At 41.6% G+C, this 25,186-nt stretch overlaps 2 protein-coding genes across 5 annotated transcripts in view; one reads left to right on the top strand and one right to left on the bottom strand.

Moving 5' to 3' along the window:
• Window positions 1-14,353, bottom strand: part of rtn3 (reticulon 3) — a 22,130-nt gene extending 7,777 nt beyond the window's left edge. The window contains exons 1-4 of one of the 3 annotated variants that reach the window (XM_017719950.2): window positions 14,214-14,345; window positions 9,556-9,603; window positions 4,032-6,659; window positions 536-743 (exon numbers count right to left, since the gene is read on the bottom strand). In XM_017719950.2, the coding sequence (XP_017575439.1) occupies window positions 536-743; window positions 4,032-6,659; window positions 9,556-9,603; window positions 14,214-14,307 (2,978 nt within the window). In that variant the 5' untranslated portion in view covers window positions 14,308-14,345. Of the gene's footprint in view, window positions 1-535; window positions 744-4,031; window positions 6,660-9,555; window positions 9,604-14,213 lie in introns of all 3 variants that reach the window. The other 2 variants (XM_017719951.2, XM_017719952.2) reach the window with 2 other exon arrangements.
• men1 (multiple endocrine neoplasia I) lies at window positions 14,314-25,186 on the top strand. 2 transcript variants are annotated; one of them, XM_037535704.1, is made up of 11 exons: window positions 14,314-14,444; window positions 16,178-16,383; window positions 17,103-17,578; window positions 17,930-18,138; window positions 18,348-18,476; window positions 18,559-18,599; window positions 18,902-18,989; window positions 19,858-19,994; window positions 21,928-22,063; window positions 22,177-22,350; window positions 23,851-25,186. In XM_037535704.1, the coding sequence occupies exons 3-11, from the start codon at window positions 17,143-17,145 to the stop codon at window positions 24,361-24,363; spliced, it is 1,863 nt and encodes a 620-aa protein (XP_037391601.1). In that variant the 5' UTR covers window positions 14,314-14,444; window positions 16,178-16,383; window positions 17,103-17,142; the 3' UTR covers window positions 24,364-25,186. The 2 variants fall into 2 exon arrangements, with proteins under 2 accessions (XP_037391601.1, XP_017575443.1); XM_017719954.2 differs by having other exon boundaries at window positions 14,373-14,503.

The raw sequence follows: 25,186 nt of genomic DNA, 5'->3' as shown, positions 1-25,186 counted from the left end.
AGAAAAGTATGGCCATGGTCAGTAGTAAATATTGCAGATAGTCAGTAGTAAAAGAACACATGCATTCATAAACCAAGAGCAAATATTCTCTGCAGAGTGCAACTCCATCTGAACACTGCATAACATAAAATCCTTCTGAATGTGATCCATAGTAATGGGCCTATAATCATGAACAGTTTTAGGAAGAGGTGGCACGATACCACTTTTTCCTTTTCCAGTACTAAGGATGGAATCACATTGGTATCAGCAGAAGGAATGGACAGATGTTATGATGTGACTGATATTTCAGACCAATATTTGATGATGCATTTGTTGTACTCCGAAAAAGCAGAACATTTAGATGACGCTGGGCTATTGTGCTAAATCTTTAAATTTCATTCACTTTACTGCATGCGTAATACTACAAAATGAAGCGTTATGTTTCTCTAGAATCCTAATCCAGGTAGATCTAGTCCCAATTTCTATATTTTATAAAACAGTCCTGGCACATAGTGCATCTCAAGACCACAGCCCTTCAGAGAATGCTTTGTCTTACTTGAAGGGGTGCCCGTCACTGGATTTCTGCACGGCCTGGATGACAGATTTGTAGATGCGGAAGGTGATGGTGACGCAGAGCAGGGCCAGAAGCAGGTAGGAGATGACGCTGATCACGCTGAAAGCTGCCAGAGACAGTAGCAGAAGCAGGGAGGTGCCAAAAACCACACCCGTCTTCTTCGGGTCGCGCCAGTGCACCAGCTCGTATACTGCAAGAGAGAGAGCATGTGTGTGCATGGAATGTATGTTAGTGCATGAGTGATATGTAGTGAGTTTGTGTATGGTGTAAGTGAGAAGGAGGAAAGTGAGATATGATACAATAAAATTAATATCTATAATGATTTATATTTGTTTTACTTTCAATCATGCTTACGCTCGTCCAAAATAATATTGCCCTTACTAAGTAGCATGGCGCCATTTGTTGGCAGAATTATTTAGCTACTTGGCCTTAACTTTATGAATCTGTCAAAACAAAGGAGAGACATTTCCTATATAGTTATGTAATTCAGTCTCAACTGCAGCATGAAAACCTTTTAAAGAAGCCTTATGTAAACGGCAGTCTCCACGTGGAGAAACGCCTTGGGTCTCTGGTATGTGTGCTTTGCCATCTCAGGGAAGCATACATAAGGAAACAGACATTTATGTACGATTTCTATGTTCTCTAGTCGTCAAGCTTGCACAGTGCCTCAGACTTTCCTTTCAGTGTTGCAACCCACAAGAGCACAGAAAAAGCTGGCTAAAACCAGCTCTTAACACTGAAACGCTACCTTCCTGCTTTCTGTTCTAGAAACCTCCTCCACTGGCACGTGAGGGAAGGGCATGGGAACTTGCGCAAGCACATCTACTGTCTTGTGTTATTCTACCCCGTCTCTTCCTATACATTAATGGCATTGCGTCTCTGCACTTAAAATCCAGTAGAACCTTTTCAGACATTTACAGCATTCAGTGCACTGGCACTGATTAGATCACACAGTATGCTTACAGGAGTATTTATTGTACTCAAATAACTTATTTATGATCAGGAAAAGACTATTTATTATTGGGTGTGTCGGGTTCTTCTGGATCAGAATTAATCTGTCTCCCAGGCATTGCAAGAAATGACAACAAAAGAACCAAGAAGTATGGTTGGGTGATATGGCAAAAATATATCACCACAATACTTCAAGACATGATATACACTGCAATATTTATTTTAAAATACTATGTATGGCTATTTTTATTGAGTGTTTTGCATACTGTGTGGCACTACATGCAAATAAAAACGACTAATTATGCTCTCCTTTTAACATAACATGCAGTTGGTCAAGGTTCTTTAAGTACTGATGATACCCACAATATGCTCAGAGAAGTGTTTTGTTACAAAGTGGCACAATAACGATAAATACTTGCATACTGCCCACCCTACACCTAAGACTTGAGCCGACTTCAGCTTGTTTGCAGCAGTTACCATATCTTTCACTACAGCAATAGTTGTGTTAAAGCAGGGTACCTCCCTGCAGGCAGTGTTAGTAATAACCAACAGGCAAACTGTGAACATCCCCATTTCACTGTGGATAAACATTTCAGTATAAACAATCTACATAGAGGAAAAAAATGTTTACAAAAAGACTCATCATGACATAATCACAGCACAATGGTGCAAAGCCAACGATTCAGAGCCTCAGAAAGCACACCATTGTTTTCACCTCTCCATTTCAGATGCTTTAGGGGGCTAACGAACGCAGGCGTGGGGTTTCCTGCTCGCTCACTGCAGGGGTCTGAGTCCCTCCCAGCATGCTTTGCCAGTGCCCAGAGGGAGGCAGCCTGGACTGAGTGCTCGTTCATTATCGCTCCCCCACCCCCCCACCCCCCCGCCCCGCCTCCATCTCTCGCCTTAGCGGCCCCAGATACAGCAGCATGTCCCAGCGGTAGCTGAGCCGCAGTGGCCTCTTTTCAGCACTAGCACTGCTCAGCTCTTAAAGGCACATGCAGGTTTTTTCATTTATATATATATATATAAAAATACACGTACGTGTGCGAATGCATGGCCACGTGTGTTTGCATCATTTAAAAAATGTACACACATCACTAGGCTAATGCAGGGGATTTAAAAAAATGCTTGCTATGGTAATAGATGAGAATCAGTGTGTGTTTGTAAAAAACACAAACAGCAAAAAAAAGCAAGTCATCATCCAACCCCACCCCCTCCCCCAGTTATTTGCCAACAACGGAAGACTTGAAGACCATTTATAATCTGCAACAAGATTAAAAAACAAAAAACAAACAAACAAAAAAACCTGACAATCAACTAGATCTGTTCTGCTGTGACAGTGTCCAGACTAACCACGAATAAGATGAAGAAGCTAGTACTCACCCCCATCAAAACAAACACCATCAACAGTAGAAAGTTTAACTTTGGAAAACAACCGTACAGGGAGTGACAGTGTTTACAAAAAGGGATCATTATCTGCAAGTAATGAATTCACACCAAACATCAGCCATCTGAGCCTTGCTGCCTCAGACAACTAGTTTTGATGCTTGACTTTGACTAGTGGCTTATATAAAAAAAAAAACATGGGAGGAGACAGTGTACGTGACCCTGTGGCGTGTATTAACTAAGTAGTCATAAATTTGAGGGGGTTTACATTTTTTTTTTTGCACAAAGCGCAATCATAAGGAGGAGTCCGCGACTTCCTGCATCTGCATTCAAATCCTTTATACCAAAACCCCAGATCAGATCAGCAAGAACAACTACACAATATCTGACAAACTCTCCTACAGGATATAAGCTCAGTTGTCATAAATATGTCATAAAATATTAATTAAGTCATACAAAAACTACATTAAACACTAGAATCACTGCTGTACAGCACACAATTAGGATTACTTGAGCTAGGATTAGAATCACATGAAAATCATTATTCTGCATCATTTCCTTGTGTCACTTGAGATTGTAGCCTTATCCCCTCCAGCTCTGCCAAAGATGACAAAGGCAGAGAAGAAGAAACTGATAGGACTTCTCTAAAATGACATGTTCATCTTGAATTAATTTCCATTGCCCTCTGCTGTAAAGGCAGTGGGCCAGAGAAAGCTGCATAATGCTGCAGAAATCTAACACTTGAGAGTCTTTACTGCCAAGCTTCAAGGGTTATGCAAACTGATACCATGTGGACACTTCTGCCATTTGCAGGGCATATCCAGGGTCCTACAGAACACATTTCCTCAAGCTCCACTCTGAAAAAAGGACATGTATGACATGGACAAACAAGCCAGAGATCTGAAGGGTTGCGCTCTCAATTCAGAATTTGGAGTGCTTACTGGTGATAGAGTACCAAGTATTCTATTCCTGCAAATGGTTTGATAATCACTGAAGTGTTTTCAATTTCTCAAACACATGCAACTAAATGTTAGTGTTGGTGGAGACCAAACCGAATATAAAGTAAGACAGTTAAGTCCAGAGCTGGGACTTTTTGCGTGCAAGGTTAGCAGGCTAATAGCCTGAAGGAAAGACAAGTTACCTGACAGGTGGGTTAGTATTGCTGCCAAAACATGCTCTGCGAGGTGGTAGGCTTCTGCCACCCAAATGTCGATTGCCTCTACCTCTTTGGCTAATGACGTTTCAGGCTGATACTCATTTGGAAGATGCTGAGGTGTGGAAACTGAGGTGACGGAAGACTCTGATTTAGATGGAGGCTGTGAACCCTCCTTTGAAGAGACGGAGGTTGTTTTGTTGGAAACATTTATTTCATCCTCTTGCTCTTGGCTGCTCCCAAGCTCTTTGAGAGCACAGATAGTAAGACGCTCTTGCTCCAAATCCATAATCATAGCAGGTGGAGAAGGGACAACAGACGTAGGATCCTTGGTGACATATCCTAGACCAAGGCTCTCGGGCTGCTCATCCTGCTGTGACTTCAAGCACTCCCTCATAAACTCCACAAAGCTGTCTGATGCGGTCATCACAGAGCATTCTGGCTCAACGCTCTCAGGTTCACTTGTCCTTTCCGGTGACATCTCTATGTCTGGAACATCATCAGGTTCAGAGCTAGAGATCACTAATCCCTCATTCAGATCACTGGACACAAAATCAGAAATCACCTCACTGATTTTGCCTGATGGATCATCATGGAAAGAGGGGAATGGAGCAGGAGTGTTCTCCTGAATAGAGGGTGGACTCACGATGGTCTGACTGATGTAATCCTTCTCCTCCACCAGTGAAGAACTTCCTGGTGCAGTAACTCTCGTCCGGTCCTCTAGATCTACACATTGATCCTCTAGTTCAGGACTTGGCACTTCATTTTGAGGGAGCACAGACTCATTATGAACATCTGCGATGCCAGCCAGCAAAGGCTCAGGAACTGGATCAATATTTTGTTTGCTTTCATTAAGCTGCTCATCAATTTCATCAACAATAGTTTCTTCAATTGACTGCTGAGCAAACATCGTGTCATTCTGACTACGTTCGAGAGTGTTGGATTTTTGTAGGTCATACAATTCCCCATCATTCTCACTCAAAACACCTGAATTTAGCTGATCTTTCAAAGCTAATTCTTGACTAGAGTAATGATCCAAGTATGTATCTATATCACTGGATTCAATCTCATTTGAGAGATCCTCATAATTATGTTGCAGGTCTTGTGTTATTTCTGCAGTTTTGTCTGGTTTAACAATGTTAACGTAAGACTCTTTTTGAGGTTCATATACATTCTGCAATACAGGCTCACGAGAATCCTCCAAAGTGGATCCCTTTGAATCAACACAAGTCTGGTTTAAAAGGTCTTCACTAACATCATCCTTGATCTTGTGCTTTGGAGAAAAATCTACATCAGATTCCATAACCTTTGTTGGTGAGGAAATATCATCTTCGTTCAGGGGAACCTCTTCAGATTTTGAAACCTCAGAATGTTCATCAGATGATTTTGAAGCCTGTGTAGTAGGCTCTTGAATTATCTGATATCTCTCATCATCCTCTTCCTCCTCCTGAACCATTTCATCATCACTGATATTCTGTTCCTCAGTCTCAATGACATTAATGATGGGTACCAGAATGCCAGGTTTCTCTTTGTCATCTGAAAGGGTAACCTTATCTATGCAAGGTACAAATTCCAGAGCAGCAGGGCCTGCATGTGGCTGGCCACCACTTGCATCCTCAATCACTGTATCATCAGATTCTCCAGAGCTGTCAACTTCAAGGATCTCTGCAGGTTCAGAGCCACCAGCCTGAGACTGCTGCTTTGTACTCGAGTCCATCTGGGCAACAGGAGGTGGAGAAGGAACAGAAGATGATTCAAACCCAATAGGTGGTGCAGAAGATACAGCTTTCTCAGAATCTTGAGTTTCAGGGATGTTTGATGGGTATTGTGTGTCCATGTCAGACTTCTCTTGTTTGTCCCACATATAGGCAGTGGGTAAAAATCTAAGATCAAATTCAGACTCCTCCTCAACACTGTCTTGCTTAGCCTCTTTATTATCATCAACCATTTGTTCAGGCACTTCAATAGGAGTGTCCATAAATTCATCTGGAACACCTACAAAAGATTCAGGAACTTCTGGCACATCTGTATCTTTGCCCTTTATCTCTGTTGATGGGCTCTCCTGCATTACAGCAGACTCTTTCGTTTCATCAAAATCAGATTCTCCAGTGCCAAAGTCAGGTGCTGGGGGCAAATGAGCTTTCATCCAGTCTGCAGTATCCTCAAAGTCACTCCCTTGTCTGGCATCACCAAGTACTTCGAAAGGTGATTCGGGAGATTCTTGTTCAGTGGATGTGGCCCTTTTCTTAAATGATGAGCGGGAAGAGATGCCATGCATCTCTGTAGGGGACTTTTCATAGTGCCGCTCTCGGAAATGAGGAAATCCTCCATCATTCCAATCAGAATCATTCTGTTTTGAAGCCAGAGCTTCCAACGCTTTGATTCGCTCAGACACAGGTGAGACCTTTATGGGGGACGAGTCCTGCCTTTGGGATCCAACTGATGATTCAAAAAGCTCCCTTTTCTCTTGGAAACTACGATCTACATTTCCACCAGGTGGTCCTGAGGATTCATTTCCATAACACACAGATGAAAAGGAACTTGGCTGGGAAGAAAAGCGAAGTGATGTGGCCACACCCTCTGAAGGCCTGTCAGAGCCCAGTACTACCCTTTTGTCTGCATCCATTAAACAAGGAGGGAAAAGGGGGAGAAGATGGGGAGGAAACAAAAATCAAGGCACACTCTACAGTAATATAGATGTGCTAAAGTGGAGGGCCATGCTTGCAGCTCTGGGGAATGTGAAGGGTTTACCTCAAAAATGTAAAAGGTTAAATTCATCCATTCAAATGCTTTTAAATGCAGCTTTCCAGAGACATTATTTCAGAGTCAAAAACAGGCCCAAAAACTTTAGCAATCAGAAATTACAAGAGTACTTTAAATAGCATTCCTAGGATGTTTGGTAGCATCAATTTTGTTGCAGCTGAAGCAATCATGCATTGCATGGTTCAAACGATTAATGGATGACATGCCAGTCAGACAATGTGGTATAACCTTTGAGGAATCTAAATGATGCATAAGGGAAAAGTGCTTCTTTTATTAAGTGAAGGTAAATGATGACAGAAATAATAACTTGTGTCTGTCATTACTAAGTGTATGTGTTCCATTAACGCTGCAAATTCAACAATACGACCGGTGTAAATATATACCTTGCAAATTAATTTATATCCATGTAATTTCCATAGTTTCTTGTATTAAAAGGAAAACGACAAATATTAAACAGTACAGAATTCTCACAGAGTAAATGAATTTGCCTGCTTCCAAATCAGGTAGTAAGGAAATAAAGACATATTGAAGAAAAGTGAAATTCCAACATTAACGTTGGAAGCAACCAGAGGGCATACTGCCAGCAGCTACTGCCTGTGGGTAAATCAAAAGGTAAACAAAATGGTATAAAATGGTACAAAGGAACAAGCAAAAAGTAAGTTCTCTGAACACTGTTATTTGAGATGTATCAAAATGTCATAGGCTCATGTTAAGCCCACATGGTCTCAGCAGAATTGGGCATCTGCAGGCTACCTAGGTGCTACCAATTTTGAAGAAACAGGATCATCATAGCACATCAACAACTGATTCATAAGAAAACAATAACCTAGTATATAGGTAGTGGCTCCCAACTCAGTCTTCAGGTCCACCCAGGCGATCCACAATTTCGCTTCCTGTCAACTTGCAACATGCAGGACTAAAGGGAAAATGTGGGTTGTATGGGGGTCCAGAGGGCTGGTTTGAAAATCACTGGTATAAGCAATAAATAGAAAGAAAAACCTTTACTTTTTACTCTAAGATTGCCTTTCCCCTGAAGACCATCCTGCTTTGATGAGACCAGGTCAAACAGAGCTCAGAGAGCAATGACTCTGGAATCAGACTCCCATAAACATTCCAGCATCTCTAACCACCTTCCATGTTACCATGCAAGAAATGAATAACAGATCACTTTAACTGGCAACCACATTGAAAAATCCAACAGCCTTGCAACAGCAAGACAACTAAAGGAAAATTTCATTCTACCAGAATAGTTCTCCAAGTTTAATTAATGTTTTAATCAAGCCTTGCACTAGCAGATGCAGCATCTTTATTACAAGACAGTAACATGACACCTTTCTTTGACTGACTGTAGTTTAAATCACGATTGCTAAAATGATTATGTAACTATTTTTAAATGGCAGAGAAGACAGGAGACAAAAACAAACAAACAAAAAAATGACAGTCATTAAAACAAAAAATATTGAGAATTCCCTTACTCTGTGGTAAGAGATTGCATGCAAACGTCTTAAGGTGCAAGCAGACGTGAAGAGCCGGCAGCCATAGCCATGGGGGTAATAACCCAGAGCAGGCATCCTCATGGTCGATCCCTCCCCAGTGTCACTCTACCTGCAGTACCAAGTGAAAACTGGGGGGAGGCACCTCCAAACACAGCCAGTGGTGGAGGAGGAGGGACATCAAGGACAGGATTCCTTGGGGATACCAACCTGATCCATTTTTAGGACTCTGCTCTCACACAAAGTGAACTTGAACTTCACTGCTATCTTAAAATAAGGTGGCAATCTTGGGATTATCGTGGACCCACAGTAACGCTGACCTAAATAATGCTTGCAGCTGGGAAAGACTGAGGATGACCTTGCTTTTCTGTTTGTGAATCATGATAGATATAGGTAGATTAGATTAAGTGGTTCTAATGTTTGATCATAATACATAACATTGCCATGCGAAATACAGCGTGCTGGAAGAACTCATTTTTCAAGTTTCCTCTGTGCAACCTAACAAGTTATGTTAGAGACTTAAGAGTGATGGCTTTGAAAGAGCAGCTATGGCATCGAGTTAAAGCAGTCAGGGTTACAGGTTCTCAATTTATTGTTGGGCATGTCATGAAACTGCAAAAGGTGTGGCCAAACAGAGGTGGAGGATTCCAAACATCAAATGGTGCTGAAAACAGGTGGAACCTGGCTGACCTGTTGGGATTCCAGCATGCATGTCTATTAGGGGGCACTATTAGAAACTGGGAGAATCATATTACAGGACCTCTGGGGTTGTCAACGAGGGGATGGGAGGGTCTGGGCTGTAGCGTGTGGAAAGGCGGCGTGCAGGGTGAAACTGAATATCCATGTTCGTATGCTGTTTGGTGCAAAACTATGAGCATACTGAGAGAAGGAGAGGACGCTTTCAGAATCGCAAGACAAGTAAATGGACAACTGGAGTCAAGACATATTGGCTAAGGCTGAAATTTGTTTCAGCTTACATGAAAGGATGTGTGGTTTCTTCATTCCTGTCATTCCTGTCCTCCGTTTCTTTTTACTATCGTAAGAGGTGGTGCTCTCTGCTTAGCCAAGTTACTGTTACTCAGCCTAGTATAAGGAGGAGAGGGGCACTAGAGAGAGGGATTGAGAGGATCACAGAAGCAGCTGAGCAAGAGATGGCATACTAAGTAGAAAAGATGTGACAGAAGGATAAGTTAAAGAGGAGAGAGATAAAAAGGGTAGAAAAGCAGGCGAGCAGCATAAGAGAACTATACACTTGCCTTGAGGAGACTGAATGAGAGATACAGGCGAAGAGGAAAAAAAGGAATCTGAAAAAATAAAAAGGACAGAAGAATGAGAAGTAAATAATCTTAATATCCTTATACTCTACAAATTGAAAATGGACGACATCAATGCAGCATCCAATGAGAAAACCTCTTACCTGTCTCATGTTGACATTTAAGCAACCAATGCTTGTTTTTTTTTTTTTTTTTAAAGATATCTTTTCCTCATCAACAGGAAGAAGTATGAAACTTAATTTAAGCCAAATTACTGCAACAAGGTCAGTATCTATTAGAAGGTCAGTGAATGCACGTCATATTAGTAGAGCAAATCTAATTAGAAACACAGCCATCCTGTTTCAGCCTTTCTAGATAACATTCTTAAAGACTCCACACATTATTATTATCCATTGCGGACAAATTCCTTATGTACTTTTCAAATAATTCCTCCCATAGTTTCCAATGTCTGACCCCAAACAAGCACCCACACAATGCATCATGGGCAGGAGTTATGTACGCCCTTTAAGGAATCCATTTTCTAACCACATGTCAGAAACATAAGCTTTAACAGCAAGCCTCCTTTCACAGTTTAGCCCAACATCAAACTGACAAAGCACCAGGCCACACAATGTTCTTTGTCTTGACAACCTCAAACAGAAAAAGGCGTGCCAGGCATACAGAGCCATGGATAAAGCTCTGAAGAGAGCAGGCTAATCAAGCACTAACAACTGGAGTGAGCTGTACCGGTTGTGAATCAGAATCATTACCACAAAGGAACACCTGTTCACCCGAGCCCCAACCAGGGCAAGCTAAGCTGACTGGAGTTTAGGAAAGCATACCTGCCACACAGCATTCTTGCCTCACCCTGATCCTGATGCTCAAGATCCTTTCACTACAAGACACACCTAGGACCACCCTTCCACCTTCCAGTTTCACTTGCACACACCTAAGGAACCACTTTGAGCCTATTCTCCAATTTCATACAAGCTAATTGGAGTTAAAGCTCCCATCTTCACGTTTCAGAGGACTCTATTCTACAACTTGTGCCACAGGTACAGGGTCCAGTTTGAAAGAGCTTGACTCTGTGGTCAGTGAGTAATCATTTGTGTCATTACACCACTATACTGTATGGAATATCCAGCTACACGCTATTCATGGCTCCCTGTTTTTCTGTATGAGTGAAGCAACGATGCCATGCATCCTAACTAGACTCAAATATGCTTTTCAGCGGAGGATCATCACCATATTTCACAAAGGGGATTAGTTTCTTTTTTTCCATTATCTTGAATGTTTTATCAAAGCCACCTTTGGTGCTTATTGCAAAAAAGCTCCATTTTGGTCTGACCAGAGACTCTAGTTCCAATTAAAGGTCCTTTATCTTAGCAAAGTAATATCTCACGTGTCCAATTAAAGGAATCACTCAACTGTGATCCTTGGAAAAAGGTTTACTTCTGGAGCCTCCTCATTGTACATGAGAATGATGCTTCTAAACAGTTTCATAACAGCTCAGCTTGTCTAAAATCTCTTAACCTTAACAGTGAAAGTAGATATTTCCAGGGTTTTTTTTTTTCATGTAGCTACAGCCTGATTTAGAAGGTCAGAAATATCTTGCCTTTCATTTGTGAATTCTGATATTCCCCAGACTAAAGAATTATAAAGTGTTTGCCCAGCATGTCATCTGATGCCTTGTGGAGAAACTTCAGCCATGGATGGGTGAGCGAGCGAGTGCATGCGTGCGTGCATGAGCAAGTTAGCTAGCTACAGGCCTGGCCTTCGAGGAGCTTCATGTCTTTATAAAAATAATAACAAAAACTTCTCTACAGGAATAATTAGTCTTTGTTCATCATTCGTTATGACTAGGGGCATGTACATTTTCTTCTTTTAATAAATTACCTTAAAGGAAAGCTAGATATTTCTTACATTTTCAGTGTAAGATTAAGCTGATGAACAAATATTTCCTCATAGCTTTGCTTTTGCTCAACTTTGCAAGGGTGCCAGTATTTCTGGATGTATTCCAAGCCATTCAGCTGTCAACAGCCTTTGATGAAATCCAGTCTCCTTTCACTGGACACATTAATCATATCCACCAAAACACTACAACAGTAACAATCCAGCTTCATGTCAAGTGAGCATGCCTAAATAGCATTACCTACACTGCCAGTGATTTGGATAGTTTTAGTACTTCTTTCCATCTTGTTATGGGCTCTGAGTAAGCTCCTATATGTAAAATATTACAGTGAAAGGTAACACTTGTTTTTAAGTCTTTCACCTTCAAAGTGTACAAAATGGTTCTGATGACATGCACAAGGGTACAAATACTTCCTGATGAAACAGAACACGCTAGAGCCAGTTGCACATATCCAGGTTGCACATATCTTACATGGATAGAGGTTAAACGTGGCAAGGAGACTCATGTTACAGACACTGCATGGTAGTGACCCCAGGTCAGACTAAGCATGAGAAATGGCTGGTCTGGCCTCAGCTGTGGGCACCCACAGAGTGCTGTGTGGCATCTGTGTCATGCCAACAACTTCAGCGCCAGCGCTGAGGACCAGATAATGAAACCCAACCCTCTCTAGGCACCAGGGCTGCCTCAGATACTGATTTTAGAGATTACATTTAGAAAATATTAGAGCTTCATTAGAGCACGATTTCTGGGTGTGTTTGGTTAGCTTTGTATTGAAAACTTTCTTCACCTCTTCACATGAAATCTTCATAAGCTGTGGGTGTCTTTTCAGCTCCAATGTGCAAAATGAGATCAAAAAGCATTCAGGCATACGGTAGCTAATAAAGTCATCAAGCTGGAGTTAATGACAATTCATGATTAGCCAAAAAGAAAGAAAAGTGTTGGAAGATGGAATGATCATTAATATATCAGAGAAACTTCTGAGTGGGTCCAAAACCTGAACCTAAAAAACACTTGTTACTATGCAGCTCAGATTCTGCTGCGTTGGTGCATCTTCCCCTAAAGATCTGGCATCTTTTAAGAGATGGTAAGGAAGGGTCAGCCCAGCTTGGCTTGACTATCTGGTCCAGCGTCTCCCGCTTGACTGCTCATACTGTAAATCTTTATTTAATAACGAAACCAAGAACGGTCATGACAAGCAACAAAAGAATTAGCCTTCCTGGGTGTCCAATCAAACGGGAGAGGCATGCAATCTATTACAGAGAGCTTTTCAAATACAGCAAAAACAAAGATTTAAGAAAACCCAATGTTCACGCATGTCAAACGTTTAAGGGGAGAAACTACTGGAAAAGCTAGAGAAACTTATCAGAATTACCATTTACCAGAAATGTCTCAACTGTCCACAGCGGTGGTGATCGGAACCAGATGTATGAAGCATTTAATGCCTCAAGGAAAGCTACCCCACAGAAAGCACTACATGAAATACGCGGCGTGATGAGGCATTTTTCTACAATAGTTTTGACTGAAGATTTTGGCCTAATACATTTTCATACCAGGTATTGTGAGACAAAGTAGCCGCCCAAAGAAAACGTTTTGTACCGTTTTAGCGTTTCCAACATTACCTACACATATAAGCTCAGATGTGCAGGTTCACAGGACAGGCTGTAAAGAAAATAAAATGAAAATTAAATGCGTGGTGAACATCACGACCCCTGGATCCTTCATAAACAGCGAACAAACCACAGCGGGTACGTAGTTACGTTTCACATAAACCCCCTCGGAACAACTCTGTTTATACCGCGACGGCTGGATAATTTTGCAGGAAATTAAGTGAAAAAATGGAATTCATCATTAATTCTCTTTACATCCTTCCTGAGCTCCTCCAAAAAGGAAACCGCAAGTGCTCTCCAGCCATACAATTAAGAATTAACGTGAACCCGTGGCGCTGAACTAAAGCTTCCCCTCAGTAGTCGATGCCCTCAGCCTGATAAAACCCTGTGAAAATAGATAGTAAACAGCACCAAGAACAATTTTGCGAAACGAAGGCGTCAATAAAGATCGAGTTTGGGCTCTGTGGTGTGTTAAGTTAATGCGTAATGTCTGTTTGCCATTTCGACAACGTTAGGCCAAAAAAACCGAACCAAGAAATAAACACACCCAGCGCCTTTAAGAGCCGCTCCGCTGTAGTGCATTAGCACCGCAGTGCAGATCAGAGCCGAGCGAGCCGCAGCCCGGCCATTTCCACTCTCCTCACGCCCCCAGCGGGGCACAGAAAACGTGTCTCCACAGCTCTCAGTGGCCTGCTCCTAAAATTAAAAGTTAGGTCACAGCTATGGAGGACGGCAACCTTCAGAGAGTCGTTTAGTGGGTCTTGCTAAGCGAGCGACTGAAGGCTAAATCAGCTAAATAGGCTAACGCACCACTACGCACGAGCACGGCGCTTCGTGGCTTTACTGTTGGCCAAGTTGTGGAAAATTAAACGTTACGTTACCGCAAACGAGGCGGTGCTGGGGTCAAAATCGATGATACTGGAATATAACATGAGTCATTTTCTCCTAACCCAAACTGCGGACTGCAGGGATCGATGGACGCGATTACACATTCAGCCATCATGCTGCTCTCGCTGGCTCAGTTTCGCTGGATGGAAAAAAACAAACCAAGCTCAACGGTTTTAACGGTTTTAACGGTCTTAGGCTCGGTGCCTAAACCTGCACCCCAGTCCAGCTGACCTCGCTAACTTTACGTAGCTTACCCGAGAACTTTGAGTCTTTGGACGCTGCAGTGTGTCCATCGTTTAGTCCTTGCGACGACGATATCTGAGAAGACTGTGTCATGGGATCTGCCATTTTTCTCGTAATGTGCAGACTCTGCGGTTCAGGAAGCAGCTACCACTCAGAAACGCTGTCCGCCTTTACTCTGAACGGCCCGACTTCACCAGAATATCCCCCTGCAGCTGGACCGGAGCGGGAGAGAGAGAGCACAGGTGAAGCTCTTGAATGCGTTGTGGAGGATGGGAGGAGGAGATGGAAGTGAACAGGGCGGGTACAGTCTCTCACTCTCTCACTCTCTCACTCTCTCACTCTCACTCTCTCTCTCTCTCTCTCTCTCTCACACACACACACACACACACACACACCGATCTCCGTTTATCAGGGTGAGAGGTCGCTGCCTTCCTTAAAGGCATAGCGGTCCATTAGTGCTTCTACTCTCAGCTCGCTTCATGCGCGCACACCCTTATTTAATGTAAATGTAGGTCACATCGATGTAAACAAACATATTACATTACAGAAAACAAACACGTTGACTGACAAATAGTCCACGATCACTCTGTTTGATCCTATATTATCTTATCACGCGATAAGCGCGGACATGAGAACTATTGACAGCCTCCGCGGTCCAGAGACCACCTTTTCGACGACTAAGGTGTTTCTGACTTTACCATTACAGTGTAAAGCGCGTTGAGCGCATTGCAGCGTGGTTGTAAGCAGCGCTCGCACAAAAACAAGGGATTTTCTTCGTGCTGTTTGCTGCACTGTGATTATGTAATGCGCGTGTGTGTGGGAGCAGCTCTGGGCCGAGCTCGGAGTGCATTTTCTGCACAGCAGCGCTCCCTGTCGGCCACCTGCGGATCACCGCTTTCCTTCGCATAACCTTCCTCGTTTTCGCTTCGACTTTTACAGCCTACATTTCTTATGGGTGTCTCCTTGTTACAGTTTTTCAAGTAAAACGCGATAATTTTTCAACACAGTACAGGAAAATACACGTTAATCTATAAAAACACATTTATACAAATGTAAGAATACAAGTACTAAAATGATACAAAAAAAAACATAATAATAAATAAGATGATTATAAAAATACTAATAAAACTATCAGGAAGCTAAATATCCCAAATTAGAAATTAATTCAGTCCAACATTCACTTGGCTATTTATTTATGTATGTATGTATGTATGTATGTATGTATGTATTTGGGGATGTGTATTTTATCAAGATGATAATAATAATAATAGGATATCCACGTCTAATTTTATTAAATAAAGTAATAAATCAAAAAAATGTTTTAGAGCTCTCTGCAAAAAATAAATAAATAAAACTAATAATAATTAAAAATTATGTACTATTTCTGTGGGTTAAACTGAAGGATAACAGATGGCCATTCAAGCAGAGCAGTTTACTGCCAAGCTGACTTTATGTATTTGTGTATTTGTTTGATTATTATTAGTGTAATTGTTTCGTGTACAGATCATTTTGATGTCGTATCTAGTACCTGTCGAAATGTGTCTGGTTACAGATCGAAATCATGTTGTATTGTGGCAAAGCTTAATCTAAACTAGCCGATACAGTCCAGAGTGGCAGAGTCCTGCGCGAGTCCAGACGCCACGAGGTCCTTATGATTTTCTGTACTGTTAAAAATAATTGTCTTGTGATCTCAAGAATACAACAAATGTTATTTTCTCGATATCATAGCTCACTTTTTGTGATCTCAAAATTGTCAAGATCGTCAAGTTATCTTGAGAAATAATTTTTGTCAAGACAAATAAGTTGTGATCTCGAGAAAACAACATTTGTTATCTCGAAATCACAAGACAATGAAGTCATGATCTCAAAATAACCGTTCAGAAAATCATAGCCATCCCATGGCCTCCCTGGACTTCCGTAGGAGTCCGCCCCGATTCTACAGTACTACATTTCCCAAACTGCTTTGTTTTCACAGGAACGACCGTAGCGCTTCCTTCCGCGGCTGCTCGGTGCGAGCGATCTGCAGAAGGTGCGGATGGGCTGAGCAGTGCTATGTGAAGCGGAGCTCGAGTGAGCGGAGAGTGTTTAGAGCTCGGACGTTTGTGCAGGGTAGAGTCCCTCTACTGCGCGGCAAACGCGAGGAGCAAAACAAAAGCATGTGGACATAATCTTCCAACAAAGGTGTGTGTCAGACCCTATTTTGACAGGGATACAAGCTAAAATAAGAATTATAAAGTTATTTAAACAATCCACCTGGTCATATTTACCTAATAGAGATAATAGTTGGCTAGTTAATGTTGAATTGTTGCCGTTGCTAATGCATGTGCACAGAACACGAGATAGCTAATCTGGTTAGCTGGGAGTCGGCTAACAGTTTCTAGATTATTCTCTATATCATGTAGTTTCGAAATTATGCTAGAACATCTGAAAACAGTGTTATTATCTACCTCTAGTTTTGTGAGGTTTGCCTTTTGGTCAGCTTTAGCTGAGATAGGATTGGATTAGCCAGTTAGCAAACTTGAACGCCAAAGTAGTTTACATAGAATGTAATGGTAACGTTAGTTAGCAGGATTAGGTTAAGTGGTTGGGTAATGTTGATTGTCAAAGAGGCCGTAAAAGCTATAACGGTTATTAACGGTTACTTGATGGGTAGGAATGTAGCCGGTTAGCTCAGCCCTTTCCTCATCTTTATTAGTGTGTTACCAGTGAGGTGCTGAATGTTGCTGATTAAAACCAGTTAGTCCTTATCTTTTTGGTAACCTGCTTGGGTGAGCTGCTTTCAAATGCTGGCCAGCGTCACTGTTGCTGAGATCATGCCACAATCATTTGAAAGTCAGACTTCCCAAGAATAAAACCAGGTGCAGTGTTCAAGTGAAACATGCTTTCTCTCTCTGCATTAGGTTGTTACAGAAGTCCATTCCTGAACTTCAGTACCTCAATATGGGGCTCCGGTCAGCTCAGAAGAAGCACTTTCCCCTCAGAGGCATCGATGGAGTCGTGCAGCTCTTTGAGGCTGAGCTGGCGAACTCTGAGCCAGACTTAGCCCTCCTGTCTCTGGTCCTGGGCTTTGTGGAGCACTTTCTGGCTGTCAACAGGGTGGTGCCCATTAATGTGCCAGGAGTGCGCTTTGAACCTCTAAAAGGAGACTGTCTCAACTCGTGCTTCCCCACTGTAGATCTAGGATTAATATCTGCACTGCATGAACGCTTCACAGCACAGATCCGTGGTGCAGTGGACCTGTCTGTGTACCGCAAGCCTGCAGGTGGTTCAAGCCGGGAGCTGGTGAAGAAGGTCTCAGATGTGATCTGGAACAGCCTGAGCCGATCTTACTTTAAAGACCGAGCCCACATTCAGTCTCTCTTCAGTCTGATCACAGGTGGGGATTGTATATTATGGAGAGAATACTCTGTATTGTGTAGTGTGAGAACACGCCATCATTTGAAATCAATGTGCTTGGTCTTTGCTCCTAGGTACTTACCACAGACTACATTGTAAATTTATTTCTTTTAATTGTGCACTGTCACTGTTCAGCCGTTCAGTGTAGTAATAAGGCCACTCATCAAATGAATCACAGGGACTTTTATGTGTGAGCAGCCTTTGATGTTTGAATTGATGACCATTGCCCCACAATGTTCTTATTAAGACTTTATTGAATAGACTGATATCAAGCTATTGTATATTTGCACCAACAGTTGGATTCCTGATCTGTATTTTCCTTTTTGCTCAGGCACAAAGTTGGACAGCTCTGGCGTGGCATTTGCAGTTGTAGCTGCATGTCAGGTTCTGGGACTAAAAGACGTTCACCTGGCACTGTCTGAAGACCACGCCTGGGTGATCTTCGGCAAAGGGGGTGAGGAGACAGCTGAGGTCACATGGCATGGCAAGGGCAACGAAGACAGAAGAGGCCAAACCGTTACTGCTGGAGTCAATGAGAGAGTAAGAGCATTAATTTACCCTTGTCTGAGACTTGTAGTTGGTTCTTAGGAAAAGGCTTTTATTGAGTAATGTAAAACGTTATATATTTTTAGTTAGCCAGGATCTTACTAGCTAACGACTTCAGAGAAATTGTATGACTAGGACACTGCTTAATTTTATGATGAACTCTTTTGCCCCCATCTGTTCCTACTCTGTGTCTCTCCTTATAGAGCTGGCTGTATTTAAAAGGTTCTTACATGAAGTGCAACCGTAATATGGAGGTAGCGTTTATGGTTTGTGCCATCAACCCATCTTTAGATCTGCACACGGACAGCAGTGAGCTGCTGCAGCTTCAGCAGGTGACCTGTTATTAAACGCTGGCTACTACACAACAAGTTATATTTCTGAAGAACCCAAAAAACTTTTTTTTTTCTGTTGCAGAGGCTGCTTTGGTTGCTGTATGAACGAGGAGACTTAGAGAGGTGCATCACACAAGTCCTTTATACAAATGTAACCTTTAAGACAGTATGTGTAGCAGGATTAGTCCCTGACACATTTTTGAAGCCTACGCTGAAAAAAGCACTAACTGAAATTTCTACATTGGGTCTACATTAATAAAATATTTGGCATCGAAACAATTTTGTTGTTGTTTTTTTAGTTCATGTAATACATTTAATTATGTGCAGTGGATGTACATGTTTGAATCAAGTCAAGTTAGCATTATGTTTTATTTCTGTCTAGTAACTCCTGTTCAGTATATGTTCTTTTACCATTTGTCTTGCAGATATCCTATGGCAATGGGCACTCTTGCTGATCTTGAAGATCAGGAACCTATTTCTGGCAAGGCAGACCCACTCTCTATCCATCTCAAGGTGCCACTGCTTTGCTTCAGGCAAAAAAGCCAAAGAAACATGAAAGCGTTGTGCATAGGGTTGCAGCGATCACTACAAAACCACAATGGAGAAATGTGTCACTGTGCAGTTTTCTGTTTTTTTTTCCTAAATGAGCACACAGCTATACACGGCACATTTAAGACCGAAATGGGAACCTTGGCACCCCTGTGTTACTCAATGTGGCCTTTTATACTGGCTGTGCACACAAAGCATCAAGAAGATGCAGAAGAATGTACAAAATACTCCTGCAAAATTGATCGTAGCTGGTATGGGAAAACAAAAGCTTCATGGAAACATTCTGTTTTATAGCTGTGCTGCATGGCTTCTGATATAAAATAAGCATGTTCTTGACATTATAGATCAATTGATGCACTGTGTGCAATAGCCTAGCCAAAGTAACTACATTAGTATCATGCAGAAACGTACTTCCATTATACACTCCTATTAGGTAATTACCATTGTAACAACTCCTAGTGGAAAAAAAAAAGATTTAATATATTAATTTGTTTTGAAGGCAAACCATAACAAGTCAGCAGTCCTGTGTACATAACTGAACTTTTAAATGATGGGTGAAGTTAGCTTATACACCATTTATCACACTAAACATAGATGAGATGGTTCTACAAATGCAATTTTGTGGCTTGATGATGATGATGAACTTTTACTGATCTGTACTTCATGTTCTTTTATTTAACAAAGATTAAGACTTAACTCTAAGGCTTATCAAGTTTTATATCAGAGTATTAATGATCCACGTCACCCCCCCCCCCCCCCCCCCCCCCCCGTGTCTTAGAATGAAACATTTGTTCAGGCATTTAAGCTGCATCTTCTTTCACTGTGATTCAAGGCCGTGGAGTCTGCTAAGAAGTACTACAACAATGAGCACATCTATCCATTCATGTACCTGGGTGGATACCACTACAGGCACAGAAATGTGCAGGAAGCTTTAGGGGCCTGGGCCGAGGCTGCTTCTGTCATGCAAGAGTGAGTTCAGTTGTCTGCCTGTTTTTTTTATTATATTTTTCTACATACATGGTAGTGAAGCTGTAACATGATAGATCTGTATGTACAGAGCATTTTTTTATAGTCAAGTGAAATGTTAACTGTGTTTTTCTGGCAGAAGGTGGCAGTATTGGCCCTTTGCTTACCAGTGAAGTTTTGTCCTGGGTTTAAAAGAAGATGATTGGTGTTTGGAGATTTCTCTATTAAGGAACTGATTGTTATTACTATTTAAAAAAAATAATATTTTGACCTCAGTACCATTTACAGTGAGCCCAGGTGTTTCTGGCTTTGCTGTTTTTGCATCCAGAGCGTTTCTGTTCTGATATTTTCTGTCCCGTGTTTATTGCGTATAAGCAGCATTTCAACAAATTGTCACCTCTTAAAAATACATTTACATTTTAGCCAGTAAAATGAAGTGAAATTTGAAGGTTAGACCCTGTATTAGCCATTCTATGTCCAGTGTAAAGTGTCATCCTCACCTTCTGTAAAGTTTAGTCCACCCTGAGACTGGGGAAGTCCCCGAGGACTGAACAACCTGCACCTTCCTTCCTAAACGTACACAGCACAGACTGGATACGTATAAATAGTTCTATCTCCTGTGCTAATGTCATGAAGGATATCTGCACCGAACACACCCAAAACCTCCTGCTCCCTCCCAACCGCTTCCCTTTGCTTCTCTTCCTGTTTCCTGTTCCTCCTGGACACAATCAGCTAGTGATCACCAATACACACACTGTATGCTGAATTTTTCTACATGCCACAGTGTTTTGGTTCAGGCAGTTCTGATAAGCAAAGTGGTTCTCAATCATGTGTTCTGCACATTTTTGTATTTTTCCTGCACCATCACACCTGAGTCAACTCATCGGGGTAGTCAAGTGTAGTAAAGTAGGGAGAGCACAAAACTATGTGAGGCATTAGGGCTTTGAGAAATTTACCAAGAATTAGTGACAGAGCTCCTGAATGGTGCAGCTGTCTAATTGTCAGATTGCAAGTTCATCCCCAGTGATGTCAATTTTCTGTGGCTGGGAGCCCAAAAAAGCATAATTGGCCCCGTTCTCTCTATTCTCGTAATTGGCCCCGTTGTCTCTATTCTCATAATTGGCCCCTGTTCTCTATAAGGGTGACCTTGCCCCAAACCCCCCCGTAATTGAATTTGAATTTCCATTTCGCCAAAATCGGGGGCTCACTTGTAAGTTTGTGCTTTACAGCTGGAGATGTTGTTCAGTAAATGAAGATGCAGGTCTAGTCAGTGAAGAAAGACTCTTAAAGTTTAGCTAACTTCATTCCCGCAGTGCAGCGCATTACCCTGTAATCTTACGGTGCTGCTGCCACCATCAGATAAAAGGAAGAATTGCCGCATGCTTATTATTATTATTATTAGTAGTAGTAGTAGTAGTAGTAGTAGTAGTAGTAGTAGTAGTAGTAGTTGTTAGCATATCGCTGCTGTCAGAAGAAAACCTTCTGTCTCCGTTTTTGACATCATTTGAAAATGCTGGTTGTCCTTTACAATGTTTGTAAATTTCGTGTGTGTGTGTATGTGTATATATATATATATATATATATATATATATATATATATATATATATATATATATATATATACATTTTTTTTTTTTTTTTTGTAATTATTCAGGAATAACTTGCAGTTATTCAGAAGTTCAAGCATTTTGTAATAAAAGTTCAGACCTGCTGGTGACTCCTGGTCATTCAAGGGGGTAATAAATGTTTTCTGAAGGCTGAATATATATCCACCGCTGATGTTCTTACACCCATTTTATCCGAAGCATTGTCTGTAGTAATAACTTAAAGGTGTTTTTTAACACAGCATCTTTTTGCAAATAAGGTAATAATGATATCTTCATCACCTTGAGAGTCAACATCATCTGTTTATTCCTCATCTCCTGTTTGTTCTTAGCTACAACTACTGCCGTGAGGATGAGGAGATCTATAAGGAGTTTTTTGACATTGCTAATGATGTCATCCCGACCCTGCTGAAAGAGACTGCTGCTGCTGCTGAGAGTGGAGGAGAAGGTGCTGAGGGAACGGAGAAGGTAGATCCTAAAATTAGTTAAAGCCTCAAATGCTTAATCAGTTACGTTTATTTAATCCTCTGCTTACTCTCTCTCTCTCTTTTAAACCATTTCCATTTGCCACCTTTCTGTAGGACCAGCCGAGACAGGCTGCGGCTGTCTCTGCCCTCCAAGACCCAGAATGCTTTGCGTACTTGTTGCGTTTCTATGATGGAATTTGTAAGTGGGAAGAGGGAAGTCCCACACCTGTGCTTCATGTAGGCTGGGCCACCTACCTCGTTCAGTCCCTCAGTCGATTTGAGGCGCAGGTAAGATCAGCACAACTTACCTTTTTGCAGTTTTGTTTATGTGAGAGTATTGCACAGAGCCTACTTTTGCACATAGGTAACTTTAAAACAAATAATGAGATTTATATTGGTATAAAAGTGACGTTGTTTCAGGCCGTTGATTTGCTATACTGTAAGTACAGTGATGAGCCCAGAAACGATAAACCACAACCCTGCTGTTCCTCCCAAGACAGATGTAACATTAAAATTGACAGTTAACTCTTATACACTCAGCTAGAAGACCAGGGCCCATGTCTACAAAGCTTCTCAGAGTGGAAGTGCTGGTCTACATCATCTCCTCCTGTCAGTAAAGTCATTGAAAATAGGTGAAGAATCTGATCCTAGATCAGTTCTGAGAAGCTTTGAATACAGGTCCTGAAGTCTTAACTGCATCATTATGTCCCACTTGCAGTTAAGCCACATCAGTCAGTGTAGCCTTCTATACTGGCTGCATGAGTCTGTTTTGTCACCTGTCATATGGCACATGCAACTAGAAGAAGCTGGAATAAAAGCAAAACAGTCATGGATGGAAGCATTTATTTTGTGGCTGTGTCATGTTTGCCACAGGTTCTTTTTTTCTTCTTACAGTGGCTTCACTCAACAAAAAAAAGAAAAATGTTAAATGTTGAGCATGAAAATGACGCAGCATCTTATTAAGGATGCATCAGCTCGTTGAATCCATCCAGCAGGTGGGGTAGAGCAGTTAAAATAGAGACCAGCTAAATAGGTTCAAAACAGAACTGTGGAGGAGTGTGTCAGTGGTAATTTAAAGTAAGCAGGAAAAGAGGTGGACAACTGGTACCATTTAAAGGAAACTGAAGCATCTACAAGAATGTATAATTTATCTTAAATAGGCTTCTAAAATTGATAATAGAGTAAACAAATAAATATATAAATGATAATCAGTCGTTTGTGTATTTACTTATTTACATATTTATTTTGCTGATGGGTGTGTCATCATTGTGTAACTAGTGGGAAATATTGTGAAATTTTAATCTACATTGTCCACTCTTTAGAAGTTTGCTGTTGTTTCTGTTGTGATTTTATTATTATGGTATTATTTTCCTCCGTCACAGCCATCCTGCTAAATAAGAAAATACAAAAATGCGAAAGTTCAAGTTAAGAAAAACAAGGTTATAGGTGGTACTCTGTGTGTCCAAGTAAGAAAGTTACCCCGTATCACACATTTAGATTAGGCAGACATGTTTAAACAACTGGTAAGTTTATTTACAGCATGCTAAAGACCAAAAACTCAGCTCTTCATCTATACATTAGTCACTGGTAGGTCATCTTGAGCTGTCGTTTTTCAAGTATTCCAGTTAGTTGTTACTTAAAATGTCTATAAAGTTATAACCTTCCAAAGGAAAATCTGGCTGAATGCAGCAATGCACAAAATAAGACAGAAAATATAGACGCTGTTAGACAGTCCCTTCAAAAGGGAACGCTTGATAAACCCACTCTTTTTGATATTTCCCCACCCAGATAAGGCAGAAAGTGACTATTATCACCAAAGAGGCAGAACCGCAGGATGATGACGATCAGTCCAGTGATGACCCTCGCGAGGGACGCAGGAGAGGCCCAAGGCGCGAGTCCAAACCCGAGGAACAAGCAGGGACCTCTCCACCAGCCTCGGCTGCACCTGCTGCTCCACCCGCCCAGCCTGCTCTGCCCAAAAAAGTGGGGGGAGAAGGAGGCCGTCGTCGATCTTCGGCTGGGGGTCGAGGGAAAGAGACAGATGGAAAGAATGAACCATCTTCCCCAAGTCCCACGCCTTCTCCTACCCAGCCAGTGGCAGCAGCTAGTGGGCCGGTGGTGACCTTCCATAGTGAGAAGATGAAGGGGATGAAGGAGCTGCTCTCTGCGGCCAAGATTAACTCCAGCGCCATCAAACTGCAGCTCACCGCCCAGTCACAAGTTCAGATGAAAAGGCAGAAACCTACACCCTCCGGTGATTACACCCTGTCCTTCATGAAACGCCCACGCAAGACTCTTTAGAAGGTTCTTTATTGAAAGAACTGTTCTTTTCCTGCTTAGTTTCACCTTGAATCGACATCATTAGCTTACCTGCATTCGTGCAGTGGGATGTGATCATTTTGAAGATGAAGGTGGAAACTGTTGGTGGTTCACTGTGTGGTCCATCTTGTACCAGCACTGAAGATTGATGTGATTTATTGCTGTAAAGCGGGGTTCACCAGTTACAGTCCCTGAGGGCCACAGCACTCTACAGTTCAGTGGTTCCAAGCTGTCACCTGCTTGATTCATCTGCTAATTGTTAAGTCACTCATGTGTTTTAATGGGAGAACACTTACTTGTCTTGTAACCCTTCAGGACTAGAGTTTAAAGTCCTGCTGTATGGTAAGAGATTAATTACGTTGCCTTACTTTTATATCTTTCCTTTTATGGTAATTATATATTAAAAAAAAGTTGCCACACGCCAAAGTTTAGTGTTTAACATGCTGTGAACACTTTTTTGAAAGAATGAAGTTGTTTCTCCGATAGACTGCTTTCATAAAGCTTCAGACGTAGAATTTACACTTTTCTACATGCTTTTTTTTTCTCTCTCCAGCCCAGTAGGACGTTTACATTAGCATGTACGGACAAATAACACATGCTAGTCTCTTCACTTTGCTCGCTTTCATTCCTTCCTGTTTGTTGCCATATTAGTGCGAAGCTTGTTTGCTTCATAGGTGGCCTTTAGTGTGTAAAATGGCAAGTGTCCTTTTTTGAGGGCCAGTATGCTTGTAGAATGCTCTTTACAACTTTGTCGATCAATGTTAAACTATCTCTGTTTTTAAAATAAACAAGTCCTGAAAACTTG

The sequence above is a fragment of the Pygocentrus nattereri genome, chromosome 2, assembly GCF_015220715.1.
Source record: "Pygocentrus nattereri isolate fPygNat1 chromosome 2, fPygNat1.pri, whole genome shotgun sequence".
Lineage (NCBI taxonomy): Eukaryota > Metazoa > Chordata > Actinopteri > Characiformes > Serrasalmidae > Pygocentrus > Pygocentrus nattereri.
This window is presented reverse-complemented; position numbering and strand designations above follow the sequence as displayed.